Source organism: Cebidichthys violaceus, unplaced genomic scaffold (assembly GCF_023349555.1).
Source record: "Cebidichthys violaceus isolate CVI_PGR_0920_01 unplaced genomic scaffold, fCebVio1.0.p SCAF_134, whole genome shotgun sequence".
NCBI lineage: Eukaryota > Metazoa > Chordata > Actinopteri > Perciformes > Stichaeidae > Cebidichthys > Cebidichthys violaceus.
The window spans coordinates 300,365-325,354 of NW_027176301.1; the positions used below are offsets into that span (position 1 = coordinate 300,365).

General features: G+C 42.0%; 2 protein-coding genes and 1 long non-coding RNA gene across 3 annotated transcripts in view; 1 reads left to right on the forward strand and 2 right to left on the reverse strand.

Annotated features, from left to right (window-relative positions):
- LOC137870712 (uncharacterized) overlaps positions 1 to 16,979 on the reverse strand; it is a 35,610-nt gene extending 18,631 nt beyond the window's left edge. Inside the window, exons 1-2 of the long non-coding RNA XR_011102728.1 lie at positions 16,612 to 16,979; positions 2,377 to 2,487 (exon numbers count right to left, since the gene is read on the reverse strand). This is a non-coding gene — a long non-coding RNA (uncharacterized lncRNA). The remainder of the gene's footprint in view (positions 1 to 2,376; positions 2,488 to 16,611) is intronic.
- Positions 5,786 to 10,621, reverse strand: zic6 (zic family member 6). Its single transcript, XM_068708146.1, has 2 exons — positions 9,269 to 10,621; positions 5,786 to 7,261 (listed from the first exon to the last, which is right to left on the reverse strand). Exons 1-2 carry the CDS (start codon positions 10,224 to 10,226, stop codon positions 6,636 to 6,638), a joined length of 1,584 nt encoding a protein of 527 aa, XP_068564247.1. The 5' UTR covers positions 10,227 to 10,621; the 3' UTR covers positions 5,786 to 6,635.
- Positions 16,980 to 17,747: 768 nt separating the features above from the next.
- Positions 17,748 to 22,468, forward strand: zic3 (zic family member 3 heterotaxy 1 (odd-paired homolog, Drosophila)). The gene is made up of 3 exons (XM_068708147.1): positions 17,748 to 19,013; positions 19,899 to 20,062; positions 20,663 to 22,468. The coding sequence occupies exons 1-3, from the start codon at positions 18,023 to 18,025 to the stop codon at positions 20,843 to 20,845; spliced, it is 1,338 nt and encodes a 445-aa protein (XP_068564248.1). The 5' UTR covers positions 17,748 to 18,022; the 3' UTR covers positions 20,846 to 22,468.
- The last annotated feature ends 2,522 nt before the right edge of the window (positions 22,469 to 24,990 follow it).

Here is a 24,990-nt window from a genome sequence, read left to right on the forward strand (position 1 = left end):
TGTGTCTCGCATGCACTTAAGGGTCAACACCACACCGAATCACATTTGTCCCCTCCATTAATGTCACAGCCTTAAAGCAACATATCATCACAGTGCGGAGCTTGGTCTAACTGTAATTGAAAAGGCCCAAGGGGAATTCCTGGGTTGTGTGTGTGTGTGTGGGGCCCCTTAACCCCCGCCACCCTACATCCATCATTGTAGAGTTAGGCCCTGGGGTGTTCTTGTAACGCAGAAGGTTAACAGTGAGATCGCCATGCGTCCTCACTCACAGCTCTCTAAAATGTGGCCCCCGTGGGCCCCCAGGACTGCTACACACAGTAGACACCGGTTGCAAACGACATACAGCGTCACGTCGAGCACACGTTCATTTGACGACTGCATACCAAAGAGTACAAGCTTGAGCACGTCAACACATCCATGTTCAGTGAATGGATGGACTTCAATAGGGATGTGATCAGAAACAGAATCCTTCCTTCAGATGTCGAGTTCACAGGCTTGATTACACAGCCGCCTTGCAATGCATACGGCAACAGATAAAATTAAACACTCGCGATTACTCGCTGCTTTGAAACACCCTGGACCGTGATCAATGTGATCTCTTTTTTTAAGTTCAACCTCAAACGACGGAGATTTGAGAAATCATACAAAAAAGTATTCAAATGCGGTATCTCACAACAGAACTGAATTGTTGCTAATGAAATGTGATAGTTTTGAGAGACAGCAAAGACAACAGGCACTTAGGGTCTCTTTGCACTGATTTTTGTAAAATCTAAGGCATTGTGCTCTTTAGGCTTCATGATCAAAGCCTTTATAACATTTTCAAACAAACTCTTCAAATGCATTCAGTAGAATGTGAATCATTAAGCAGAGGCTCTGAAAATGTAACTTCTCAAAGATCATATGCTGCAGAACAAGCAGATAAAGAAGCAGATAAAGAAGATAAAGGCATCAATTCTTGATCCAAAGTGCAGATTGAAGCATATTCATCTGGCTCTTCACATACATGAAAGCCACCAGCTGCCCTTGCCATGGGAGCGGAGGACATTAAGGCTCAGCCTGGTTGATCTCTGACGACGAGGGTCTGAAGGAGGGATTAGAAGCAAGGGGACCAAAGTTATGGTCATTCCCTTAAAAGGATGGCACTGCATCTCATAGGCCTGGAGCTTACAGGAGTTGAAAGATCTTCAAAGGTCTGCTCACCCCACTCAACCTACCCTCACACCCAAAAAACCTTGGGTCTATGAATTTTGAAAGATGTGGACTTTTAAAACACTATTTATTTTCCTTTTGCATTGCGACAGGGCACAACAAATACCCAAGGCCATATCTAAAAACTTTTGCTCGCAGTTTGTTGTTTGTTCTTCGCATGAAATAATCATCGTCAGTCATTTGGTTACCAGCTCATAGGAGACGATTAAAGCCTCCATGATATCTCAGAAACTGGCTCATCAGAATATGTCAAAATATCTGTTATGTAAGGCATGGATAATAAATGAAAAAAAAGACATCTTTTTAAGAACCATCCACAGGGGTAAATTGCAATGCATCAAAAGACAATTATGCATTAGATATGAGGAGAGGCGGGGCCTTTCCCTCTCTCCCGCTGCATATCGGCTGTTCAGAGATGCCGAGTTTTGGCGAACTCTGCAACAATAGTCGGAGAGCTGAGCGTTCGAATGGCTTGGGCTTAAGTTGACAGTGGAGCGACCGTTAGGAGAGTGAATAGGAGCCTAGTTTAATAAGCCCGGGTACAGGCTGGACTACACAGGGGGCTGGCACCGCTGAAATCAGAAAGCTGCAGTGCAGATGAAGATGAAGATGAGAAAAAAAAAATCTAAAAGGATCAGTCTGGTTAAATCATAAGAGCACAGTGCCGGGACTCTACATTCCTATTCACCGTGTTATGGTTGGTAAACACATTAAACATGTAATGATTGCATTGTCTTATATAAGAGCCTCGCTGCTGAAGGTGTTTTAAAAGCTTATTAATTGTCAAGCTGTCAAATTAACACGGGCTTAGACAGAACAGATTACCTTCCTAATGTTCTCAGAGAAGGAAAAGTGACATGAGCTGCACATTCCCTTCACTCCACTGTTTCATCCTATTGACAGTTCAATCTTTTCCTTTAGAATCAATCTTTGTTCATTGTAACGGTTGCCCTCAGTGTGCATTGTGAGCATCACTGATGCCAAACCCCTCAGTAGCTGCCATTCTCCAGCTGGAAAGAGAATGTGGAATTTTATTTTCAAGCAGCAGCGCCGCTGTATCCAGTTTACCATGTGGGGTTGCAATTTTCCATAGAGAGAGGAAGGCAGATCTATGAGTGAAGTTCCATGCATGTTTAGAGGAGAATCTGGCAGAGGACACCTACTTACCGTGGAACCACACTGGCAGAGATTAGGGGGCCATCATGAAGGAGCCATAGAGGGTGAAGATAGCCAGGAGCTGCAGGGATAGAGATAGATGAGACGTAGGAACAAGAGGACCTGCCAAAAAAAAAAAAAGGGGAGGGGGCACAGAGGGGCGGATGAAAAGAAAGCAAGTTGGGGAGCAACAGCACCGCTGGTCTGACCTGGGGAGGATGGGGGTGAAAAGCCAGAGATCCAATTAAAATCACACGTGGTCAGTCAGAGTCAACGCTGACGCGGCCTCTCCAGTCCGAACCGAGTGCTTAAACCGCAAGTATGGGAGCCACACAGCGTAAGTTACGCAAGATGTCATACATGATTATGATGATGCATAAAACCAAAGACCTGGTGTGACAAAGCAGCCCACCCTCTGGTACACAGCTGGGGCTCAACCGAAGCATGGCATAACAGAAACGCGGGGGGGCAAGATGGCAATTCAATGGATCCCAAGGTGAAATGGGCCGTATTTACATTAAATTGATGCATACTGTATACCCTGTCCAAAATGGCGCCTGTGCTTGTTGCTAGGCAGAGAGCGCAAGAGTAAAGATGGCGGCGGGCAAGTGGCAAACTGCGGAGGTCTAATCAGTTGTGATTACTGGGGGGAAGGGTGTGGCAGGGTTCAATGATTATGGAATATTACCACGGCTTGGTCCGAATACACCACGGAACGCTGACATACTGTAGTCGGAGAAATTCACCGTTAAGGTTGCTGCCTTTTGGCTTCATACATGTCCTCACTCAACAAACGGAAAATCAGTTTTCCTCATTGCAAATACAGAGGCTTCCCTGAGCACAAAAATGATGTTTGATTCCCTCTATTGTGTTTTCTGTGAAGAGATGTACTATTTTTAGAAACAGAGGACAAAAGGGCAGAATGTGGCAGTGCATACAATAGTTGGGGTTTAGAAGATGAGCTCTGAGATAAAATATCTTGAGCTTACTTTAAAAACATTGATGCTAGAGCACCACCGAAAGCATTCGATGCAAACTATTGATAAGGTTGCCAAACAAAAAGAAAGGGATCTCATGAATTTCCGTCATCTCATCATTAAAGTGCATCGATCATAGCCAACCCAGGTCACCTCACTTTACTGGAGGAAAGAAGCACTTCACAACTGAAATATTGTACAACATCAACCACTTTAAAATGATCCACCTCAGATCATACCACACTACTTACCACAACATCTTCACCGCCATGGAAATTAATATCTGCATCAACCTAATGAAAACTTGCGGATGGCTTTCAGTAAGAATCCTGATGGAGAGCTAATAGCGAAGATGTACTGCAGTCAAATTCAAAGGGGATTTGCGAAATGCGTCATCACAAATATCTGACTGTCCCTAAAGATGTATCCTTATGAGTATAATGTGCAACACACATTTTTAACTAGCACACAACACACAAACAAGTTCATCACAGCTTTGCGAAATCTCAAAAACAATTACTCTGTAAGCACATTTTAGTAATTGTTTCACTAGTAAATAGCACAGAGGATTAAAACTGTTTTGGGATTTATTAAATGCTTTTTTTTAAATATATAAATATATATATAAGGATGAATGTTGCAACAAAAATAATACCAGCGTCTTGTGACCTATCTTGCTTGTATTTTGTCTAGCAAATATCAGCACCGTACTCGAAGTCTTCTGGACTTTCAAAGTGCCTAAAGCGTATTAATATGGTCGACACTTTGGGGAAAACATCTTCTCATACAGTCTGGAGCATTCACCCCATGTATTTGTGTGACCATCCAGACAACTGCCCCTCCACCACATCCTTTCACTGGAATAAAGAACATCCTTATTACAGCCTGTTAGCTGTCAGATCACTGTAGCATGTATTTCAAAGACATGTAAAATTAATGCACTTTTGACCCGATTTCCTTTTGATATGTGTAAAGCAGATTGGTGTATATATAATGGCAGTCATCATCCGTATGTTTAATGGTATAAAATGCTGACATACATACATACAGGTACAAAGTGTAAAGCTTTGCTACTGGCAGCGGAGCAGACTTATTTCTTTTTTCATTACCTTATTTATCATAATTGTGACCCGTCTGACCTCCACAATAATCAAGCTATTGCAGTACTTTCCTGAGCGGGACGAGAAGAGACTCATCTTTAGCTACACAACAACATGTACTGCAACCTGGTCACTCAGTTTCCAATCACTCATCCTTTTTATGCTGTATGGCAATAATAACTCACTACAGAAGACTTTAGCTCTGCAGGACTAATAGCGAGGCTGGATTCAAGCTCTGCCGAGAAAAAGACAGGCTTCAAACCGAAACCTGCACCGCTTATTTCTCTAAAATAACGAGGTGTTTGCTCAAATTTACATCCCAGAAGGTACAATAAACAAGCAAACATGAAAAAAATATGTCAGCGAAACTGTGGAGTGAAGCAAACAGTTTACTATAAGCAGTGTGTGTTAACCCAACTTTTTCAACTTGTATAAATGGCAAAACGAATCAGAACTCCACACACATGTCCTATATTATAGTAGCATTGTGATTTTTAGCAGAGAATCCAGAAAATATCAATTCAGACACAAAGTGAGGAGCTTCAAATTATTTGAATGTATTAGCCTTGATAGTGTTCTCTTTGTAGCATGAATATAATAATGATAGTGGTAATAACGGAGTGTTTATTTATTTGGAAAATACAATATTTTGAGGCTACACGCGTCATATTTGTGTTTGCAGCTTGCTTACTTTCGAGGTGAGACGTTTTGGAGTGTGTGTGCGCGCGCGATTGTGTGCGTGTGCTTGAGTGAGTGACAGACGGAGAGCGACAGAAATCGAATGAAAATATAAAAATTGATTAATAGGATCTGAAATCAGCTAAATTGTCTTGAAGTGGAGGCTAAAGGCACAAGAGAACGCGCCTTATTGAACGACAGAATGCGCGTGACCTTGAGGCAAATACACCTGTATCCCACAAAACGCTCATGACGCAGTTAAGAAAACTAAAATCTGATTGAAAAACTGAGCGCTGTTTGGTTAAGAGGGCCGTTTGATATTTGTTGTTCGGTGTGACCATCACGTTTTTCTTTCTTTTTTTTTTGCCAGATTCGACTAATAATAATAATAATCGAAACAAATGTTATGTTACTGTTCACTTGAGCCTATAGAAGATATAGCTCAGTCAAACCAGTTTAATACCTTTGTGTTAAAGGCCTGACCAGCTCCTGACATCTATAACACAAAATAAAACCTCAGCACGTGAGAGTTTCCGCTGTATCCATTATTGCACAAAATTGCAAACATGCAAATATGGCGTGGGCTAATAAAAACGATATAATTAGAAATAAAATTTAAAAAATGTGATGAAAATGCATTGATTGGGTTTAACCACACACGCCTGATCAAAGAGAATATAGACACTTTAATAAAATATAGAATACATAATTAATTATACAGTAGGCTTATGTACAGTAGAACTGTATGCTAATTAAACGTTTTCATAATATCACGAACACTGGTTTGAGCTCACACTGGTCTTACTTTGCACAGAAATGTGAAATATACATAATATCAACAAGAATACGAACGTGTTATGAAAAGGGGGCGAATAGTGAAACTTAATCAAGGGGAGAAAAAGAACCTACTGAGCCTCGCAATATTTTAATTACAGGCAAATCATGCTTCAGGCCCATCACGCGGGCTTGTTCGGTCTTCAAACTTAACTTGAGAAGAGATTTCTCTGAAATGTCTTTCTTGTGACGTAGGCTACATAAAGACATGAATAATGTTTCTATCTTCCCGACATACATTACATCTAGTTTACATTCAACACAGACCCCTACACGTAGGGCTACATTCAGCAAGACGTCTCCTTTTTTTACTTTCCAGTAAGTTCAGAGGACTCAACACGCAGATTTCCATAAACGCCTTTGTCATTTTTTTTTTGTCTCACTTAAGATATATATCTTTAATAATTACGCAACACAGCGAACAATTAGGCATATACACTTTGTAAAAGTCCCTAGAACCCACCGTGAGGTTCATGTGGCTGTGGGCTGTAAGCCAAAGCCAAACCAAACAAATAAAGCTCGACACATTTCTCAATTCCAATAGGCTATGACTCGACGTGTGTGTCACAACATATTTGATACAACATCCACAAAAAAAATACACAGAGTAGTAGAGATACAGCTGTACGTGTTTAGGCTATAACATGGACAAATATGGACCGCACGTGTCCCAACAAGGAACTCAAAGAGACGGGATGTTGTTGCACTGCTTTGGTGGGAACGAGTCCACGCCGCTGTGGCATGTGTACCATCCATTGACGATACTTTTCTGAAAGGGAGAAGTGGAGGGGAAAGTCCTTGAGCTCTGGGCAAACGTGTGACCTGTCTGACCGCAGGGGTACTGGGAGGACTGGGACCTGTAGCTGCCCCTCTGTAGCAACAAAGGGTCCAGGAGGGGCTGCGACCTGTGTGTGGAGTAGTCCAAACTGCTGTCAAACGTGTGATGGAAACGTGACCTCGGGGTCAACTCGTCTCGACTCTCCGGGGACAGGGGGACATCTTGAGTCGACATGGGCGGGTGGGGAGGGCTGATGTGGTCTCCGTCCGGGACACGGGTTGACCTGTCCTCCGCGATGTGACCCGCGTCGCCGGGACGCGCGTCCTCGCTTTTGACGTCTTGGGCCCTGTTGCAGTGGAGCTTCATGTGCTTTCGCAGGGAGCTTGGGTGGGTGTAACACTTGTCGCAGCCCCTGACCTTGCACGTGTATGGTTTGTCGCTGGAGTGCACGTGAGAGTGCTTCTTTCGGTCGCTGCTGTTCGCGAACCTCCGGTTACAGCCGTCGAACTCACATTTAAACGGTTTTTCACCTAAACGTTCAAAAAGAGAAATGACGGCGAGTTACGAAAATACTCACAGGCCCCGTTGCATGCGCTCTCTCTCTCTCTCTCTCTCTCTCTCTCTCTCTCTCTCTCTCTCTCTCTCTCTCTCTGGCCTTATATGCTAATACTGATTAGCCTAAGTGCGTTCAGTGCCCTCCACTCCACCATGTTATATGAGAAAAGTGAGCCTGTAAAACAAAAAAAATGCACATCCGGGCTTCACACTAAAATGACTGGAATCTAAATCATCAGCTTTCAACATGTGACTCTGCAAACAGAGCCGCTTTTCGCCTTGCCTATAAAAGTGTTGGTTTTTTTTTTAAATGCCACATAGTTATAGTAAATTGTTGCTAATGTGCAAAAACTAGGACTGATATGAGTCGTGAAATTACTGACTTCAAACTACTTGCTTGGAAACTGGTGCAGGCCTGTTTGCAACAAGTGAGCCGCCAGGCTGCAGTTAAACATGCATTCGATTATGATAAACCTGCGACAGCAAATGCAAAGATTTGTTTAAATGGAGTTATCATCATAGAATGAATTATGGCTATCAAGATGCTAATTGATCTCCTCGCACACAATTGCCTACAGCTGCGCACTGTCCCTGCTGCTCACGCGCTGATGTAGCGGACAATCCGGAAGAGCTGCACTCATAAATAAAACTGTAATAGTTTCTCTTAAATCTTCATTTTGCAGGCCCGAGTGTTAATGGGCGTCTATCTTCCGGAATTTCAAAGAAATGTTCATATATTTTTCTGCCATAAATTAAGTCTAATTAGCAACACTACGCATGTGCAGTAATAAGAAATGCCATTAAGCGTCCCCTTTCCTGTCTCTATTCTCTTTGCTTTCATTAGTAAAACAATGGAACACCAGAAGTAAAAAGGGTCGCCTAATAAATATGTTTTATCTCCAGCCTCCCTCTTTCTCTGAAGACCATTCACTTCATTCGTTAATTATATTTTCAATTGAAACGCCTGCATTTCATGATTACACCTTGTGAGATCCCGTTCGTGCGATCCCTGAAGTGTGTGTGAAAGATAAGAATAAAATAAGATTGCACCGTAAATCCTTTTTGCAGATGATATTAGAGTGCTCAAATGGGGCATAAAAGGAAAGGCCCAAGAAAGTCAGTTCTCAAATTAAATGCATCTTATGATATCATTTTGGTGGCAAGTAGCAGGCCTATCAAAGTGATGGACATGAAACGAGGAGAAGGAAACTTGACTCATTTTGTTTCAATTTATAATCATTTCATTTTGCTGACTGAGGGCATCCGTTTGCTCGCGTTTTTATTTCCTACTCCATCACAGTGTGATGTGCTCTGCTAGTGTTCCTGAGCACAGGAGAAGATGAGTCCCTGGGAGGCAGAGACAGCGTAACGGCTACGTCACAGCTCTCCGGTGTCCCGGCATTTATTTAATAATTTCACTGAATGAAGTGGGAGAGGCACCCTAACCACTAGGCCTGCAGACTACACTCCTTTGTAACTGCCTAACTGCTACTCTTCTGTGGTGCCTGCATGGAGCCTGAACATGCTTTTCTCCTGCTAAACACGCAGACAATAACAGAGGCGGCAAGAGGCAGCGAGAGAAGCTTTGCATAACAATATTTTTATAACAATGTGGGCCTAAATAACACAGCACAGTGTAATAATAACAAAAAACAATGTGTATGCATTATTAATAATAATAGTAATAATAATAATGATAATAATAATAATAATGATTATAACAGTAATACTGTGACAGAATTGGCACACTTCCATAATTCGTCAAATAATGAAAAATAAATATATTTACATAAATAAACTCAGCAAAACTCATAAATATGAATTAAATAGTTTGTGTTGAAAGTTTATAAAACCAACCACATTTTTTTTTCAAATGTCACTTGCCAAAATGTACAATTATTAATATCGCCATCATTATTATTATTATTATTATAATAATCACCATGATCAAATGACGTGCTTTAGTATGATAATTAACTAACCTGTGTGAGTCCTCTTGTGGATTTTAAGATTCTCTGATCGTGCAAAAACTTTCTCACAGCCGTGAAAGGGGCAGGGAAAGGGCTTTTCCCCTGTGTGGACTCTGACGTGGTTCACCAGCTTGTATTTGGCTTTGAAAGGCTTCCTGTCCCTCGCACAATTCTCCCAGTGACAGACATACTCAGAGTGATCTGGTCCTCCGACGTGCTCCACTGTCACATGCGTGACAAGTTCATACATGGTCCCGAAGGCTCTGGAGCAGGACAGCTTCCCAGCCCCCTCTTGGCCGTCACTCCACTTGCACACCAGCTCGTGCTTCACCATTTGCTTAGAGCACCTGAGGAAAGCGTCGCCTCCTCCACGCTGAATTGCCATGTTGAGGGGTTTGTACAGACCCAGGAACTGTGAGACAAGCTGCTGGCTGTTTCCCTTGGGGCTGATAGTTTGGCCATAATGGTGAGTCCGGCTGAGGAGGTCGCCAGGTAGACCCAGCATCATCTGGCTGCCGAAATCTCGAGATGCGTCGGTGGAGGCGTGGGCCTGCTCCTGATAACTGGAGAAAAAAGCATGGCTTCTGTTGTCTCTGTAGCCAGAGAAGTCACGATACCTTCCAATCCCGCCATGTTGGTTAGCTCTTGATGCCAGTTGATCAGTGACGGGTGGCATGCCGGCTCCAGAAAGATTGGCTCCAATGATAATGCCCCTAGGGCTGTGCTCTAACCGGTGGCTGTGGTATCCAGAGTCTGAAAAATTGGGAACCGAATGGTCAACATATGCACTGGACCTCGTCTCGGGGTAGTCTCGCAAATTGTGCGCGGGGCAGAGTTTTAAGGAACTGCCAGTGGGGAGTCCCATGTGCTCTCCTGCCAAAGGTGGCAGCACCACGCTGGGTTCAGTATTGCTCTCCCCGGGGTTGACGCAAGAGAGAGGGCAGCCACTAAACCTCGAAAGGCTTGTCATGTTTTGTTGTGAGTTTTGGCTATGAGTTTGCAAAATCAACCAATTCGGCACTCAGGATACACCTAGAAGTTCCCTCTCCATGTCCCTTGTCTGTGTATCATCTGCATGTGAAATTCTTGGCCGTGAACTTCGCAGAAGTAGGAACCAGACTCAGTTTCGTTAAAGTTGGTGTGAGTCCCATGCCGTTCACTTTGCCCTCTTGATTTGTGGCAATAACCGTGGTAGTAAAAAATGCTTCGAAACAGGCCATGGTGCAATATAAAAGCACAGCAGGCAAACCTGCTTTTAAAAAGGGAGCTTTGGGATTGGTTGGAATGCGCCGTGATTGACAGGCGCTGGGTTTGTTTTAAAAGGGACACGCAGGCGTTCGCCGCACGACTCCGTTTTCAAATATCGCAGAGAAAATGCTTTGAAATGTGCCGCGATACTTGCAAATGTTGCTGCCTCTTTAACTCCGGCGCTCCTTCTCGTGAGACCCCCTTTCTCTAAATCTCTACATATGATAAATATGAAGCGTAATGTGTAATGCTGATCATCTGATAGAAGTCAAGCGATTAAATGCAGACATGGGCGAAACACAAGACTATCACAGTCCATCTAGCGTCTTTTATGTCGCTGGAATTAATAGTGCCAAAGCAAATGTCCAACTCTGTGCCCTGCGAGCATAATAGAGAGGCTGGCCATAGCGTGTCCGGGCCAATTATTGTCAAGACTTTCATTTTGAGTGGAGAGTGAAAACAGTGAGAAATACTACAATTTCAACAAATAAATGAATTATTTTAAATGATTCAAAATACTAATCCTGCCGTCATTGCCCTGTATGACCACATAGCTTAAGCCAGTATTAGTTTTTATGAAATGTAATATATAGTTCTGAGCTCTCATGGAGGTAAAAAATACTTTTGAGTTACACGTCTATGCGTGTATTTTATTTTATTTTATATATGGGCACTAAACTACTTGTTGTCCTCATTACCAAAGAAAAATAAAACTTTGATAAAGCAACAAGTTGTTCATCGTGTCACCAGACCACCAACATACCATGATCATCTTACAGGGAGCAAGTTATTTCAGATTAGTTCACCGGGGAATACTTCAGAGCAGGATGTACTGTTTTACATTTGAGCCCAACGTGAACCACTTCCACACATGCTCCCTTTTATATTACGCTTTAATAAATTAATAATCATCTACAGCGCACCATGCGTCTTGCAGGCACGCACATATGTAAAATTGGTTATGTAAAAATGTAAATGATGAAAGGTGACAAACAGCAGTGGCTCCACTGTTCCTGGGGAAACTCTGATAAACTTTCATACTTCGGGGTGCTGTGAGGACAGCAGCTTCAGGCTCCCCACGCTCCTCTGGTGCAGCACCGATTTCTGCACGTCTTCCGCAGCTTGACGTTGCTCTGATTCTACCAGCGCACTTTCTTCAAGACCACTTTAGCCAAATTCTTTTATCTGTTGCTTTTATTTAAATGTGCACGACGTGGCGTTGGCTCCGGACTGCACTTTCGTAGGTTTAAAGGTGGAAAAGCCCTTCCTTATTAGTAAAAACTGCAGCTGGCAGAATTTTCAACATTTTCTTAAAATAAAAAGGAAAAAAAAAAGAAAAAAAAAATCCTTTGCCACATTGTTATGCTGACGTCACCTGCAGTGGATCCTAGGCAGAGACAAAGCAAGGGGCCCACTTGACATTAAGTGCCGCAAAATAGTAGACATGCCCAAGAACTGGCCTAATTCCGTCATGATTGTAATGGACGCTCATGTTTGTCAACCTTTAACCCGATGCTTTTCCGAAAATGATTGAGGGTTGAAGGCCAATAAACCGAAAGTTTCCAATCTGTCATTCAGAAAGCAGAAAGGAAGCCCCAAATCATTCCAGCTCCTCATTTACAACAAGAATGGAAAACTAGAAATGGACTATTTCTTTTATGATATAATATCCAGGCTAATCTTTTCAATAACAGTCAGTGATATCTGCCTGTTTCATATAGCAGCAGCTTATACTGTAATATTTGTATAAAAGAATAAGAATATTTTAATTCCCCTTAATTCGAATTTAGCCTAATAATCATAGTAAATAATTCATTTTACTGCAATACTGTATGGAATTCTAAAAAGCATTTAATTTTAGAATGTATATGTTCAGAACGTTCCAAATACCTTGAAACTACATTTTTATTTCATAGGATGAATGTTGGATTCGTATATACGGTTAGCTTCACAGCGATAAACAATACAATTATCATGGTAATGGCCAAGACATGCACACATATATGTATTACTTAGTTGAGGACTTTGTCATGTTACTATTACATCTTTACAGTAGGCTATTATTACTTTAATGTGATAAAATACTCCAAATCCGTGACAATGTTGCTTTTTAAATTTGGAATCTACACCCGAAACTCAAGTTTAAATATCTACTTTGTAACAAATTGTGTCATTTTGACATGTGCAAACCCTCCCAACCCTCCAGCTTCATGAGTGCGGCCATTTATGTTGGTTGCTTGACAGGCCGGACAAAATCCTAGTGACTGTTGCACACACAATATCACTCCCAACTATCAAAACACACATGTCAGGGACTGCTCTTTACAGCCATAAGATCCCATATCTCAGTACAGTGACTGTGGAACAAATGAATGACAAAGGGAGAAATGCAGAAATGAAATTAAAGAGAAAACAAATGGAAGACCAGAGTCACAGTATAACGACATGCAGACTGCACTGAAAGTTGAGCTAAATCATTTCTTTAGAAGAAATCTTTAGAGTAACATGCATTTCCTGAATGTTCATTGTATTTCATTCTACCTGTTAAATGAATAAATGCATTTATAGAAAAAAATAAGGGCATCGCCTTTTTGCAAAAACGTTATGCAAAAAGGCGATAAACATAATAATCTGTTCCCAGTGAGAATAAGAATCACCAGTAATGCCAATGTAAGACAAGACATGGCAAAAATAAAAAATAAACAAAGAGAGGATAGGGAGCATGGAATTATTTAAAGTATCCAAATTTGTGTGTGTGAGGGACACAAAGTTAATATGTTCATAAATGTGGTACAACCAGGAATGCCTTAATGCGTGTGTGTGTTTATGCATGTGTGTGTACGTTTAAACAAGTGCATGCATCAGTGTGGAGTAGTGCTGAGACATTATAATTGATGAGGGAAGGCAGTGCACAGTCTTTGCCATGACTTTATGAAATTTAGATGAATTAACAGGTTTGGGATGAGTCCATTTGCAGACAGATGCTCCAGTAAATCACAGCAAGAAGTCAATTAGCCCTCTCCATCAGCCATATGAAGGCAAACACTAGCACTGTAGCAGTCACTCAAGACCCAACTGACCATATAATGTATGAAATATAGATGACGACCCGTGCTGTTATTCTTGTACTGCAAGTACTGTACAAACCTTATAATTACAATAAACAATATGAAGACAATATGGAGTGACAAAACGTTTCTGCTTCTCCTATGACAAGCAAAAAGCAATCACACACACACACACACACACACACACACACACACACACACACACAGCACAATAATATGCCCGATAGCGTTGCAACACAGTCAAGCATTACATTGTGAAATTCCAAATTACACTTAAACTGTCATTCGTCATGTACAGCTCTAGCATCTATGGTGGCAAATTCATTGTCATTATGAGCTGCTACACTTGTACAGCAATCTAAAATAACATTTGATTATAGGCAACAGAACACAAACGTATAATACCTGTTTCGTGAAAACATTAAGCATTCAGAAAACAAGGGGACGCAAATGATGCATGCAAAAACAGTATTCTCGCTGAAACAAATGATGCATTTTCTTCTGAGAATGTATACAATCGACTGGATTATGGTATGAATGCAGAGCAGAACCTGAGCCTTTACACTGATGGGGGCTCAGCAGAATGTAGGAGAACCGAGAAAAGTGTCATGGAGGATGTATTTTATTTTTTTTTATTTTTTTTTTATTTTTTTTTAAATCGAGGAGTTGGTACATTAAACCAAAGCAAAAACCTGCAAGATCCTGCAGCACATTGTCTATTTCAGCAAAACAGTGAATCACAATATCATTCATTTAACTGTGCCGCTGGGAAACATTGACCATTTTCTGCCTGTTTAAAAAGGGAGTCGTGAAAACACATTCACATACAGTGGTATATGATGAATGGTAGCACTGCTGGGGCTTTTGGTTTTTGCCATTGTTTTCGGAAGATGAAGATTTCACTTGTTCCGGTCACTATTGAGTTAACTTCAAGTCCACAAACTCTTCTATAGCACAAGCGGCCTGCAGCCAAGCAGGCTACAGGCCAGACTACAAAAAAAAAGACTAAACATTGCAGTAAGATCTAGAAGATTTGGGCTGCCATATGCACATTTCTCTATATTATACAAATAATGATCACGCATCTAAGTTATTTATCAATTTATGCACTGAAATAACCTTTACTGCATATATCTATTAATAACAAATGTATAAATGTGAGTTGTTTACCATTTAGGCTGATGGTTATGTTCTGCTCTTTTCCAACAGCATGGGCCTACTGTCTAAGAGGTATGCACACTACAATATTGTGATATTTTAAGGTAACGCGCATGCTCAGTTAGAAGACGATCATGTTATAACCAATGGGCTATCCCAACGCCCAATGAGGTAATCCCAGCAGAGATAACTAAATCATCAAATTATTCATAGTGCTGCAGAATAGCGTGCTATAATATAGCACGTTGCATTACGCCCACGTTTGAATGATCGTTAAAGATTTTACACTGTGTCGGACATTTGAGACAAACAAAACACGGGCCTAGTCATAGATGCACAGTCATTTAAAATTTTTTTTTTTTTTTTTTTTTTACAAATTTAAAGGATAAAATAAATATGTATAATCGTGTGGTTGCAAAACAAAAAAATATAGCATTATAAATGTTACCAAAATGTAATTAAATAGATAAGTCCAAAAAAAATAGAGGTGAAATGTGAAGGGCGGCATTCCCGAGGAGCGGTGTAAAATATTGTGGTAAAGAAACGTCTGGTGTGAGTGAGACAAACGGTGAACAAAAGTGCAGCTCTATAAAAAGGCCTATGAAGCTGTCTTTCTTTAAAGTTCCCCCTCTTTCTATTGTCCAGTAAAAATAGTAGACCCATTAATGCGCCAACGCAGTCTGCTCCTTTCAGGCAGGAAGAGGTACATTTTATTTTTCAAAAAAGGACATTTTTATTTAAAATATATGACCCAATATTCTTGTAATCTCGGCTCTCTAGATTTGTCTTGATGCTGGTGAAATACATGAGTAGAAAGGGGGTGTTTGAAGCCCCCCAATAGCCAAATCCCTTATTTGTAGAATTAATTAAATAATAAAATATGCACTAAATACCAGTATACAGAAATGATCTGCAGTACTTTTAAATTCAACTCTCAAGCAACAGTTGCTTTATGTTAGGCCTAGTCGATGACAGCTCTCCTTTTTTTTTTTCCTCAGCAAGAGCAGTGCCGACGCTGCTTTTCTGTCGCACACAACCATTTGTGACTCATCTAAACCATGTTACTTGTGATAATGTGGCTGCAAATACACGGCGCATAACCTGAAGTGGCGTATGGGCCTTCACGTTTCAACAAGCCAATAAAATATGGAGGGAATACAGGAAAACTTAACAGGCTGCTTGTCACTTGTGAAAGTTTACAAAGGTCGCCATAAATCTCAGAGCCATACTGCAGTAGGCAAACTCGCGTGTGTGTGTGTGTGTGTGTGTGTGTGTGTGTGTGTGTGTGTGTGTGTGTGTGTAGGCTCCGTGATCTCATGTGTGTGTGTGCTCGTGGTAGTACACTGCGTGTGTGTTCGTGCACGCGCATGCTGTGTGCGGTGAGAGAAGACGAGTGTGTGAGAGTGAAGGGAGGAGTAAACTGTGAGAGGCTATGCCTTCGTGGTGAGAGAGAGAGAGAGAGAGAGAGAGAGAGAGAGAGAGAGAGAGAGAGTCAGGCAAACAGAGGGAGGGGGAGAGAAGGGGCGAGAGAGAGGGAGAGGGAGAGCAGTTTTACGGAGGAAAAGGAGATGAAGTGAACCTCATTCGTCGTTTTGCTTCAAGATAAGTTGTCGAGGTTATGTACAAAAAGCGCAAGTGTTGTACTAATGTGCACGGCGGCCATAAAAAAACAGAGGTATGCAGGTCCTTGCAACATTGAAATGAACAGATGAGTACCAGGCCTGAGCAGTCAGCGGGCTATGTTCACTTCAAGAAAACCGAATCCCATGCAACCTCCACCGGATAAATATAACAAACTGTAGATCTACACACCTCCACACAGGCCTGCCTCGTGGCCCCCGTTACTATAGCACAGAAAGACGAGGAAGTAAGAACACTCACCTTTTCAATCTAGAACTCTATCTCGAGGAAATGTTCTCGAGTGAATGCGGTAGGATGAGGGCGAAAGCAGAATGAAGGACTGATTTTTTTTTTTTTTTTTTTTTCTTGGTCCAGATCCCCTAAAATAAAGAATGTGAGCTCCTTCCTGGGACAGATTGAGGGGGAAAGGATGTGAAAGGCTTGGAGTTAAAAAGCGCCGCTTGAAGCACTCAGCGCGTCTCTGAACTTGATCAGATTTTATGTGTCCTGCAGCGAGTCAGCGGCAGCCCTGTGAAACTTGCTCAATGGCACGAAATTTTGGCTGAGCGAAAAAAATCTCAGGATATTACAATTACTGCCATCTTTCTTTCTGTCTTTTATTCCTCCGTCTTACACCCTATAGAGCTTTTGCAAAAAAAAAAGAAAGAAAAAAAAGAAGACCCCCTCCCCTTTCAAGCGGCTTCAAGAAAGCCACAGTTTGGATCTGTGCCAAGTACATTCAAGTTTTCAGTTAATAAGAGCCAAACTGGTCACATGAAAGAGAAAATAAGACAGATAAGTCAATGATATATAAACTACATCAAACTATAGATAGATAGATTTTTTTATTTCAAATATGCAGGCCCTCTCAAGTTAAGATTGCCTTTAAAATGTCATTTCATGTTTTTTAATAACTTAGATTTGAAAAACAACTTTTTCTGGCAACAAAACTATATTTTATGTTGCAGAATAACTTCGTTAACTGCTATAAAATAACACGAGTGGTCCCCTGGATGTTGAACGGAATATGGTTTGTTAAAAACCTCCAGTAGGTATAATAGCCTGCACCGATAACGTGCATCTTTATTTGTAAAACTGCTTGGGAGTTTCTTGAAGAGTGTAAATCACGTACGGCTGCATAAGACATGCGCTGCACATAACACGTCCAGGATCTGCGCTAGAGTGCTCCGTTATACCTGCAAAATAATGCCTGTAAGAGCCAATCAAATGAAACCAATTGAGACGACCTGCCATCTTCAATACCAAACCGTGCCAATCACCAGAAATCTAGCCAATTAACACCCTCCGTCGCAGTCACGTGTCTGAGGGGTAGCCGAGCGCCGATTGGCTGTCGTAGCACTGCCTCCCGAGTTCATTTATGTTCTGGGAGTGAGTGATTGACTTTATCAGTCCAAGGACATCATCCGCCTGGAAAGGGGGGGAAGTTTGATCCTCTTTCTCACGGATCGCAGTCAACGGGAGTTTTTTTCCTCCCAACTCTTTACGCATAGGATTTTTTCCCGTTTTGGCTCCGTTTGTTTTTTATTTTAGGATTTCTTTCGGCAAAACGTGGTAAATCTCGGCGCGGTGTCTGCAGCTTGCGCGCTCCGCTACACTGGATTTTAATTTTATTTTCTGTTTTCTTCCCGTCTCCTAAGTTTGCTTCAAGCTCATGACTATGCTTCTTGATAGCGGTCCGCAGTTTGCATCGTTAGGAGTGGGGGGTTTCGGGACACCGCGGCACCACGAAATCGGGAACAGAGACCCGGGTCTGGGACTGAATCCCTTCTCCGATTCCTCCCACTCCGCGGCTTTCAAAATCAGCCCCGTGGCTCACGATATCGCCTCCAGCCAGACGTCAGCTTTCACCCCGCAAGCCACTGGATATGCAGCTGCCCTGGGACACACTCACGGCGGGCAGGTGGGCTCGTACGGCGGTGGAGCGTTCAATTCAACACGGGACTTTCTCTTCCGGAACCGGGGTGTCGGAGAGTCCACAGCGCCGGGCGCCCAGCATGGGATCTTTGCAGCTTCGGCGGGGAGCCTCCACGGGCCGCCGGGGATCACCGATAACCCCGGACATCTGTTGTTTCCAGGACTTCACGACCAGGGGGTGAGCCACGCTTCACCGAGCGGACACGTAGTTAACAGCCAAATGCATCTTGGCTTGCGCGGGGACATTTTCGGAAGACCCGATCCGTATCGTCCGGTCGCGAGCCCTCGGACGGACCCCTACGGGACGCAGCTCCACAACTACAGCCATCCTATCAACATGAACATGGGGATGAATGTGCCGACACACCACGGTCCGGGGGCCTTCTTTAGATACATGAGGCAACCGATTAAACAAGAATTGTCCTGCAAATGGATTGACGAGAACCAGATGAACAGACCCAAAAAGACTTGCGACAGGACTTTCAGCACCATGCACGAGATGGTCACTCATGTGTCCATGGAGCACGTCGGCGGCCCCGAGCAGAGCAACCACATCTGCTTTTGGGAGGACTGCCCGAGAGAAGGGAAATCTTTTAAGGCCAAGTACAAACTCGTCAACCACATCCGTGTGCACACGGGCGAGAAACCGTTCCCGTGCCCGTTCCCCGGATGTGGGAAAATATTCGCCAGATCGGAGAATTTGAAAATCCACAAAAGAACACATACAGGTAAGGCACCGACGAGACCGCGGCACCGCGTGCGTAAAACTACATTTTATAAAGCGAAAGCTATTCTGAATTACAAATTGTGTGTATGTTTCAGAGTGCTCCGAAAAAAAGAAGATGTTTATGTTGTTTACAAGAACCTATCTGAGAACTTAGGCCCACTTTACCATGGTGAACAGTTCCCAAATTGTTTCTTAGTGTAGTTTATTCTGTATAATTTCTACATTCAGCTATAAATGGCTCAATAATGCAGAAAAATAAGGTTCTGTTGAGCAACTCTGTGCGTTACCCCCTCAGTAATTCTTGTAGCTTTCATGCTACGAAGATGCATGCGACGTATAAAAAGAGACAGGCTACTTTTACTCACTTGATTAAAGTTAAAGTGTTTTCATCTGCATTTGGCTATTAAAAGTGTTGTGCTTTCTGGACGTCATGTACAATTATAAAGACTCAGCTCCTGGCTGCGTTTAGACTTCTCGTCCTCGCTCAGCCGTCACGTATAGTGCAGAAGATGCCCTGTTGATTCAGTGTTTACTATTACGAGCAGACGCACAGAGCAGGCCAGCGGTAGCATGAAGGAGCAGGCCTCTTGAATAAATAAAGCCTGACGGAGCAGAGTGTAGTAGTGGAGCTGTATCCATGTCGCCCCGAAAATGTAGGTTATACTCTAGTTATATAACAGGCTGCAGACAATTTACATCTCCGGGCTTTTGGGGTGTTTTTTTTTTTTTTTGTACAGGTGGTGTTAACAATGGGAGTTTGTTTGTGCGGGTCATTGAGGTAATTCACGGTCTCTCTCTGTGTGTGTGTGTGTGTGTGTGTGTGTGTGTGTGTGTGTGTGTGTGTGTGTGTGTGTGTGTGTGTGTGTGTGTGTGTTTAATCCTGCAGGTGAGAAGCCGTTTAAGTGTGAATTTGATGGCTGTGACAGACGCTTCGCCAACAGCAGCGACAGGAAAAAGCACATGCATGTGCACACATCAGACAAGCCATACATCTGCAAAGTGTGCGACAAGTCATACACACACCCCAGCTCTCTCAGGAAACACATGAAGGTAATTAACGTCTTCATTACTCCTTAAACACATTAACACACACATACACCCCCCCACCCCACCACCACCCCCCCCCCCCCCTTACCCCTCTACTGCCACAGACAGGGACTATCACAACTTCAGGTACTGTCACACTGCTTAAGATCTGTGTTGGTTACACTTTAACTCTCAATTAAACGATTGAAACATATCAGTGGACGAGTTGTGAATATTCCACGTCTGTCACTCTTTGATCCACAGCTTCAAGCCTTTTCGCCTTATTAAAAGTAACCTGTTTAGAAACGTTTAAATGTGCTCTCATCATTGCCATTTTTTTTTTTAAATCACATACTTTAAAAGAAACTACATTTCACGGTGCACATTACTGGCGCATTGATGTGGATATGTTTTGCAGTGTGGAAGTTGCCGTGCCATGTTTCAAGTTGGCTGTGTGTTTACTGTTATAGTAGCTCAATAAAATCCAAAATTAATCCGCATTTAAGTCCAACACACTTCTACCGAGTCACTTTAAATGCACCGTTAGAGCAGACATGACTATCATACGTTTGCCTGAGTGACTCATTATTTTCTCGTATTTTTTTTTTTCTTTTTTTTTTGCAGGTACATGAGTCTCAAGGATCTGAATCGTCTCCAGCAGCAAGCTCTGGATACGAGTCGTCCACACCGCCGGTGCTGGTCTCAGCCAGCACTGAAGATCCGACAAAAACACCGCCGTTAGCCGTACAGAACTCGTCTGGCCACAGCGAAGGACTGGCACCCAACTTTAATGAATGGTACGTTTGAAGTCAGAAGAACAAACCCTCTCTCAATGTGGACCACAGGGTTGAAGATTAACGAGGATAAAAAAACCTTAAACACTATTCCTGTCCTCTTCACACACACACTCATACACACACACCTACACTCTCTCTCTCTCTCACACACACACACACACACACACACACACACATGGGATTGGGACAACAACAACAACAACAACAGGAGATGAGAGCAAAAGCCAGCATAAGCAGGCCACGTCCGTTCTCAGGATCACGAAATTTGACTTTTATTCCGCAGTTTTGAGGAAATCAAATAAAAATCACGAATAAATAAAACGTAATACTTTCTCAGTATAAATAAATGTTTTTTTATCTTTTAGTTTACAGAAAAAAAATGTTTTATTTTTCATTTTATGTATTTTCTCAAATTTTTATTTAAAAAAAAGAATAAAAAGGAAGATTATTTCACGCTGTTTTATATGACGGTGACGCGCTATTGTCGCCTCTTCAATTGATTGTTGGAACTTCAAACAGTCTTAAGAAACGTGCCAAAGTCTTTGTCATGAACTTGAACACAGAAAAAAAAAATCCTAAATAAATATTATACTCGTGAATGTATTTCCTTGTTTGATGGGGTCGAATCTATTGTCAACGTCCGTTTTCAGGTGGAGAAATGTGGTATTAGGTTACGATTGTTACCGTTGAATATAACGTTGCCTTTTGTTAATACCGTTGTAAATACATATCCATGATGCCATATTTATCAATTTGTAATTTAATTATGGGTATAAGTTCTGAAACTTAAATGATATTTATGGAAATGTTTTCTAACAAGAACTGTACAGTTTTGGTCATAACCAGCTTAACATTGAACAAATGATAAACTCTAAAGCTCCAACATCGCGATTGTATCCTTCTGTTTTTTTCTTTTTAACCAATAGGCCTATATGTGTCTTATTTGGATCGAAGAAATCATCTATATGAATATTATGGATTTGTCTATATATAATGCAGATATTTCCGTCACTTTTATTTTCTTTATGAGACCATTGACATGTAAATCATTGACTTTGTAGAACTGAGTTCAGTTGAGCTGAGAAGCTATAAAACGGTTCTGTTGATATCTTTATTTTTGGTTAAATTTAAACCTTTTTGTGTATTTTACGTTCATAGAATCAGAAATAGATGTCAATTCGTAGCATAAACTCAGTACTGAAAAAAAAAAAGAATAAACCCATCAGCCTATTGCACTCCTATACAGGTCTTAGACGAGTGTGTGAAGTTCATGATTTCCAAATCAAGGTGACAGCATTTTCAGTATTTCAAATTCGGGTCAAGCACCCAAATATATGCGCCAATATGGCACTCTTTATAGTTCCAGCAATGTCTTTGTGCAAGTATGTTTAAATGTGTGCATCGGCAACAATGGAACTGTCACAACACAGTATCTTCAAAAATAAAAAAAAGTTTTTTTGTCTGTCAGCTTGCATTGTTTTAAATGTAATTCTTCTGTGAAACTAAGCGTGTTATTTGTTGTGGTGTTGCATATAGAGCAGTTTGATTACACATTTGCTTGTTTTGTGTGAATAACTTGTCAAGATGACATTTTTGTGTTTAACAAAATTTAGTGGAAGGAATTCTAGATCTATGTGGGTTGGGGGGGGGGGGGAGGGGGGGGGGGGAGAATACGTTCAGTGGCATAAAGAGTTACAGCATTGCATTGTAACCTATTCTCAAGAATTAAATATTATGCATACACAAAGTATATTGTACTCATACGAGAACAATTTCAGACCACCAGCACTACTTTTAAAATAAAATGTAAAAAAACGGTACCTCGTGACAGTGATATATGAAATAAGTTTATTTAAATAATTTAAGGAATATATGTTTTATATGCTATTTTCTATACCTTAATTTAAATGAAGTACTTTTTCTTATTCCCACCACCTTTCTGCCCCATGTCCAGAGGTCAGCGAAAAATACCTGATGTATAAACACAGCTAGAATGTGATGTTGTAACACTTTCTGAGAGAAATGGGTCGCACTCCAAGTTATTCCTGAAGAGCAAAATGTTTTACTGATGAACTGTGTCACTGTGCCACGTTGAGGCAAACCATGTTACAACAGCAGGCCTATGCGTTAGCCTATTTAGCTACCAGAGGCAAAGATTCCTTGTACTTTTTAGGCTACTGTATGTTGGTTGATTTGTTTTACCAACTATTTATGAAGAAATGTGAACGGAAATTTTGACTGAAATTAAAAAAAACATTATGAAAAGCGACTCTCAGACTGCCACCTTGATTATTATCACCCTGTTGTTGTGCTTCCTGCATCTTTACGCATATAGCCGACACTGTTTGCCATGCTGTTTGTATCAGACTAGTAGGAGTCACTTGAACTTGACACTGATTAAGGCGCCATCTTAGTATCTTGGCTGTACGTGTCTGTGTGTGTGTGTGTGTGTGTGTGTGTGTGTGTGTGTGTGTGTGTGTGTGTGTGTGTGTGAATGGGAATATTGGGGGGGGGGGCAGGTTAGAGAACGTCTTGGCAGAGAGTGGGGGGTTTAGATGTGGGGGATGTGGGTCATCTGTATATGCCTGCAAAAGTTCCCAATGCTAAATATTTTTTTTAACTTATCCTTAAATTAGCGTTTACAAATAATAATCCTAACGTGCAGACTGGAAGACGGGCAACTGAGGACACTGTGTGACCGTGAAAGTGGAGTGGGACTCGTTGCCAAAAGTGGCGCTGCCTCATCGTCTCCCACTACCCGATTAACAAGGAACCGCTTCATAAAAACAACCAAAGGAGTTACCACACATCAATGGACGCCATAATAAGCATTTAAACGGCGAAAAAAATCAGTTTGAATCACAACAAGGGCAGGCTCTGCATCTCTAATATTACACAGTGTCATTAACCCACCGGTTTATAAAGCCATACCCGCTTGAATGCCGAGAAAAAAAACAACTACACACTGAGTGTAATTTGAAAGACTGCTGTAAAGAGAATACTTTACGGATTTACTTCTCTAAAGCAGAGGAGCTATTTTAAACCAACCCCCACAAGGTGCCTCAAACCAACATACATATCCCCAATATCCTTCAGATTTGGGAATATTGGTTCAAATTCTGTTTGTGACTTTCGCGCAAGCGCAACCTTTTGCATTCCGTTTGATTTCATTTATTTCAACCCCCTCTTCGCTCCCCTCTTCCCCCCTTCTCCTCCTCCTCCTCCTCCTCCTCCTCCTCCTCCTCCTCCTCCTCCTCACCCGGCTCGTCTAGTCGCACATTTTAAGTTCCCCCTCTCAGACACCGTGACGTCAAATAACTGAGACCCGGCTTCCTCCGAAACACGGCGGGCTCACATGGAGGCTGCACTTTTTACGCATGCATCTAATATGTGCTAAACCGAAAGGTGGCTGCGCTCTGACCCGCAGGTGAGCACCACGAGGGAAGGAGCCAAATATGATATAGAAATAAATGAAACGTTTAACATTTTCACATTTTAACATGGCTCATATGCGCTTCTCTTTGCCATCACATCAGATTAGATCAGTCGTTATTAACATATTACAATGAGCGCATCAATTCAACATTGTTTACTGATTTGTAGGGGTTTACCCTCCACCGGCAACAGCCCGTGTTATTTCCCACCGTGCTCTTGCTTTATGCTGACGCCTAATACAAGTCATCGTTTCCAGATATGAGAAACTAGAGCAGGCGATTCAATCCAGGGGAGAAAAAAAAACATGAAAGGCTTCTTTCTGGTGGGTTCTCAATGGATTAGAAAGCAGTGACGGTCACGTGGATGCAGTTGTGTAAAGACTGGCAGCTGTATGCCCCTATGCAGCACACTGGCTCTGAATAACGGTAGCGCTCCATTCATGTCAAGTTATCTTACGGATTGCTATACTGGGCTGCGATGTGCGGACCCGGAGGATGGCAGCGTGCAGTAGCTCATAATCTCTCTTTTGGTATAGGGTGTGCTTGTAGAATCCGAAGGAGTACGGCAGCCGAGGCTGTTTTGGGGGAGTGGGAGGTTTGTATTCTCAGGGAATATGACTGAGTTGTACTCGTGGCTCGCGCCCGTCGCTGAAGTTTGATATCGGATTGATTGGTCAACCCCTTCTAGCCTCCTCCGTCTCCTCAGTCGTAGAGTATTTGC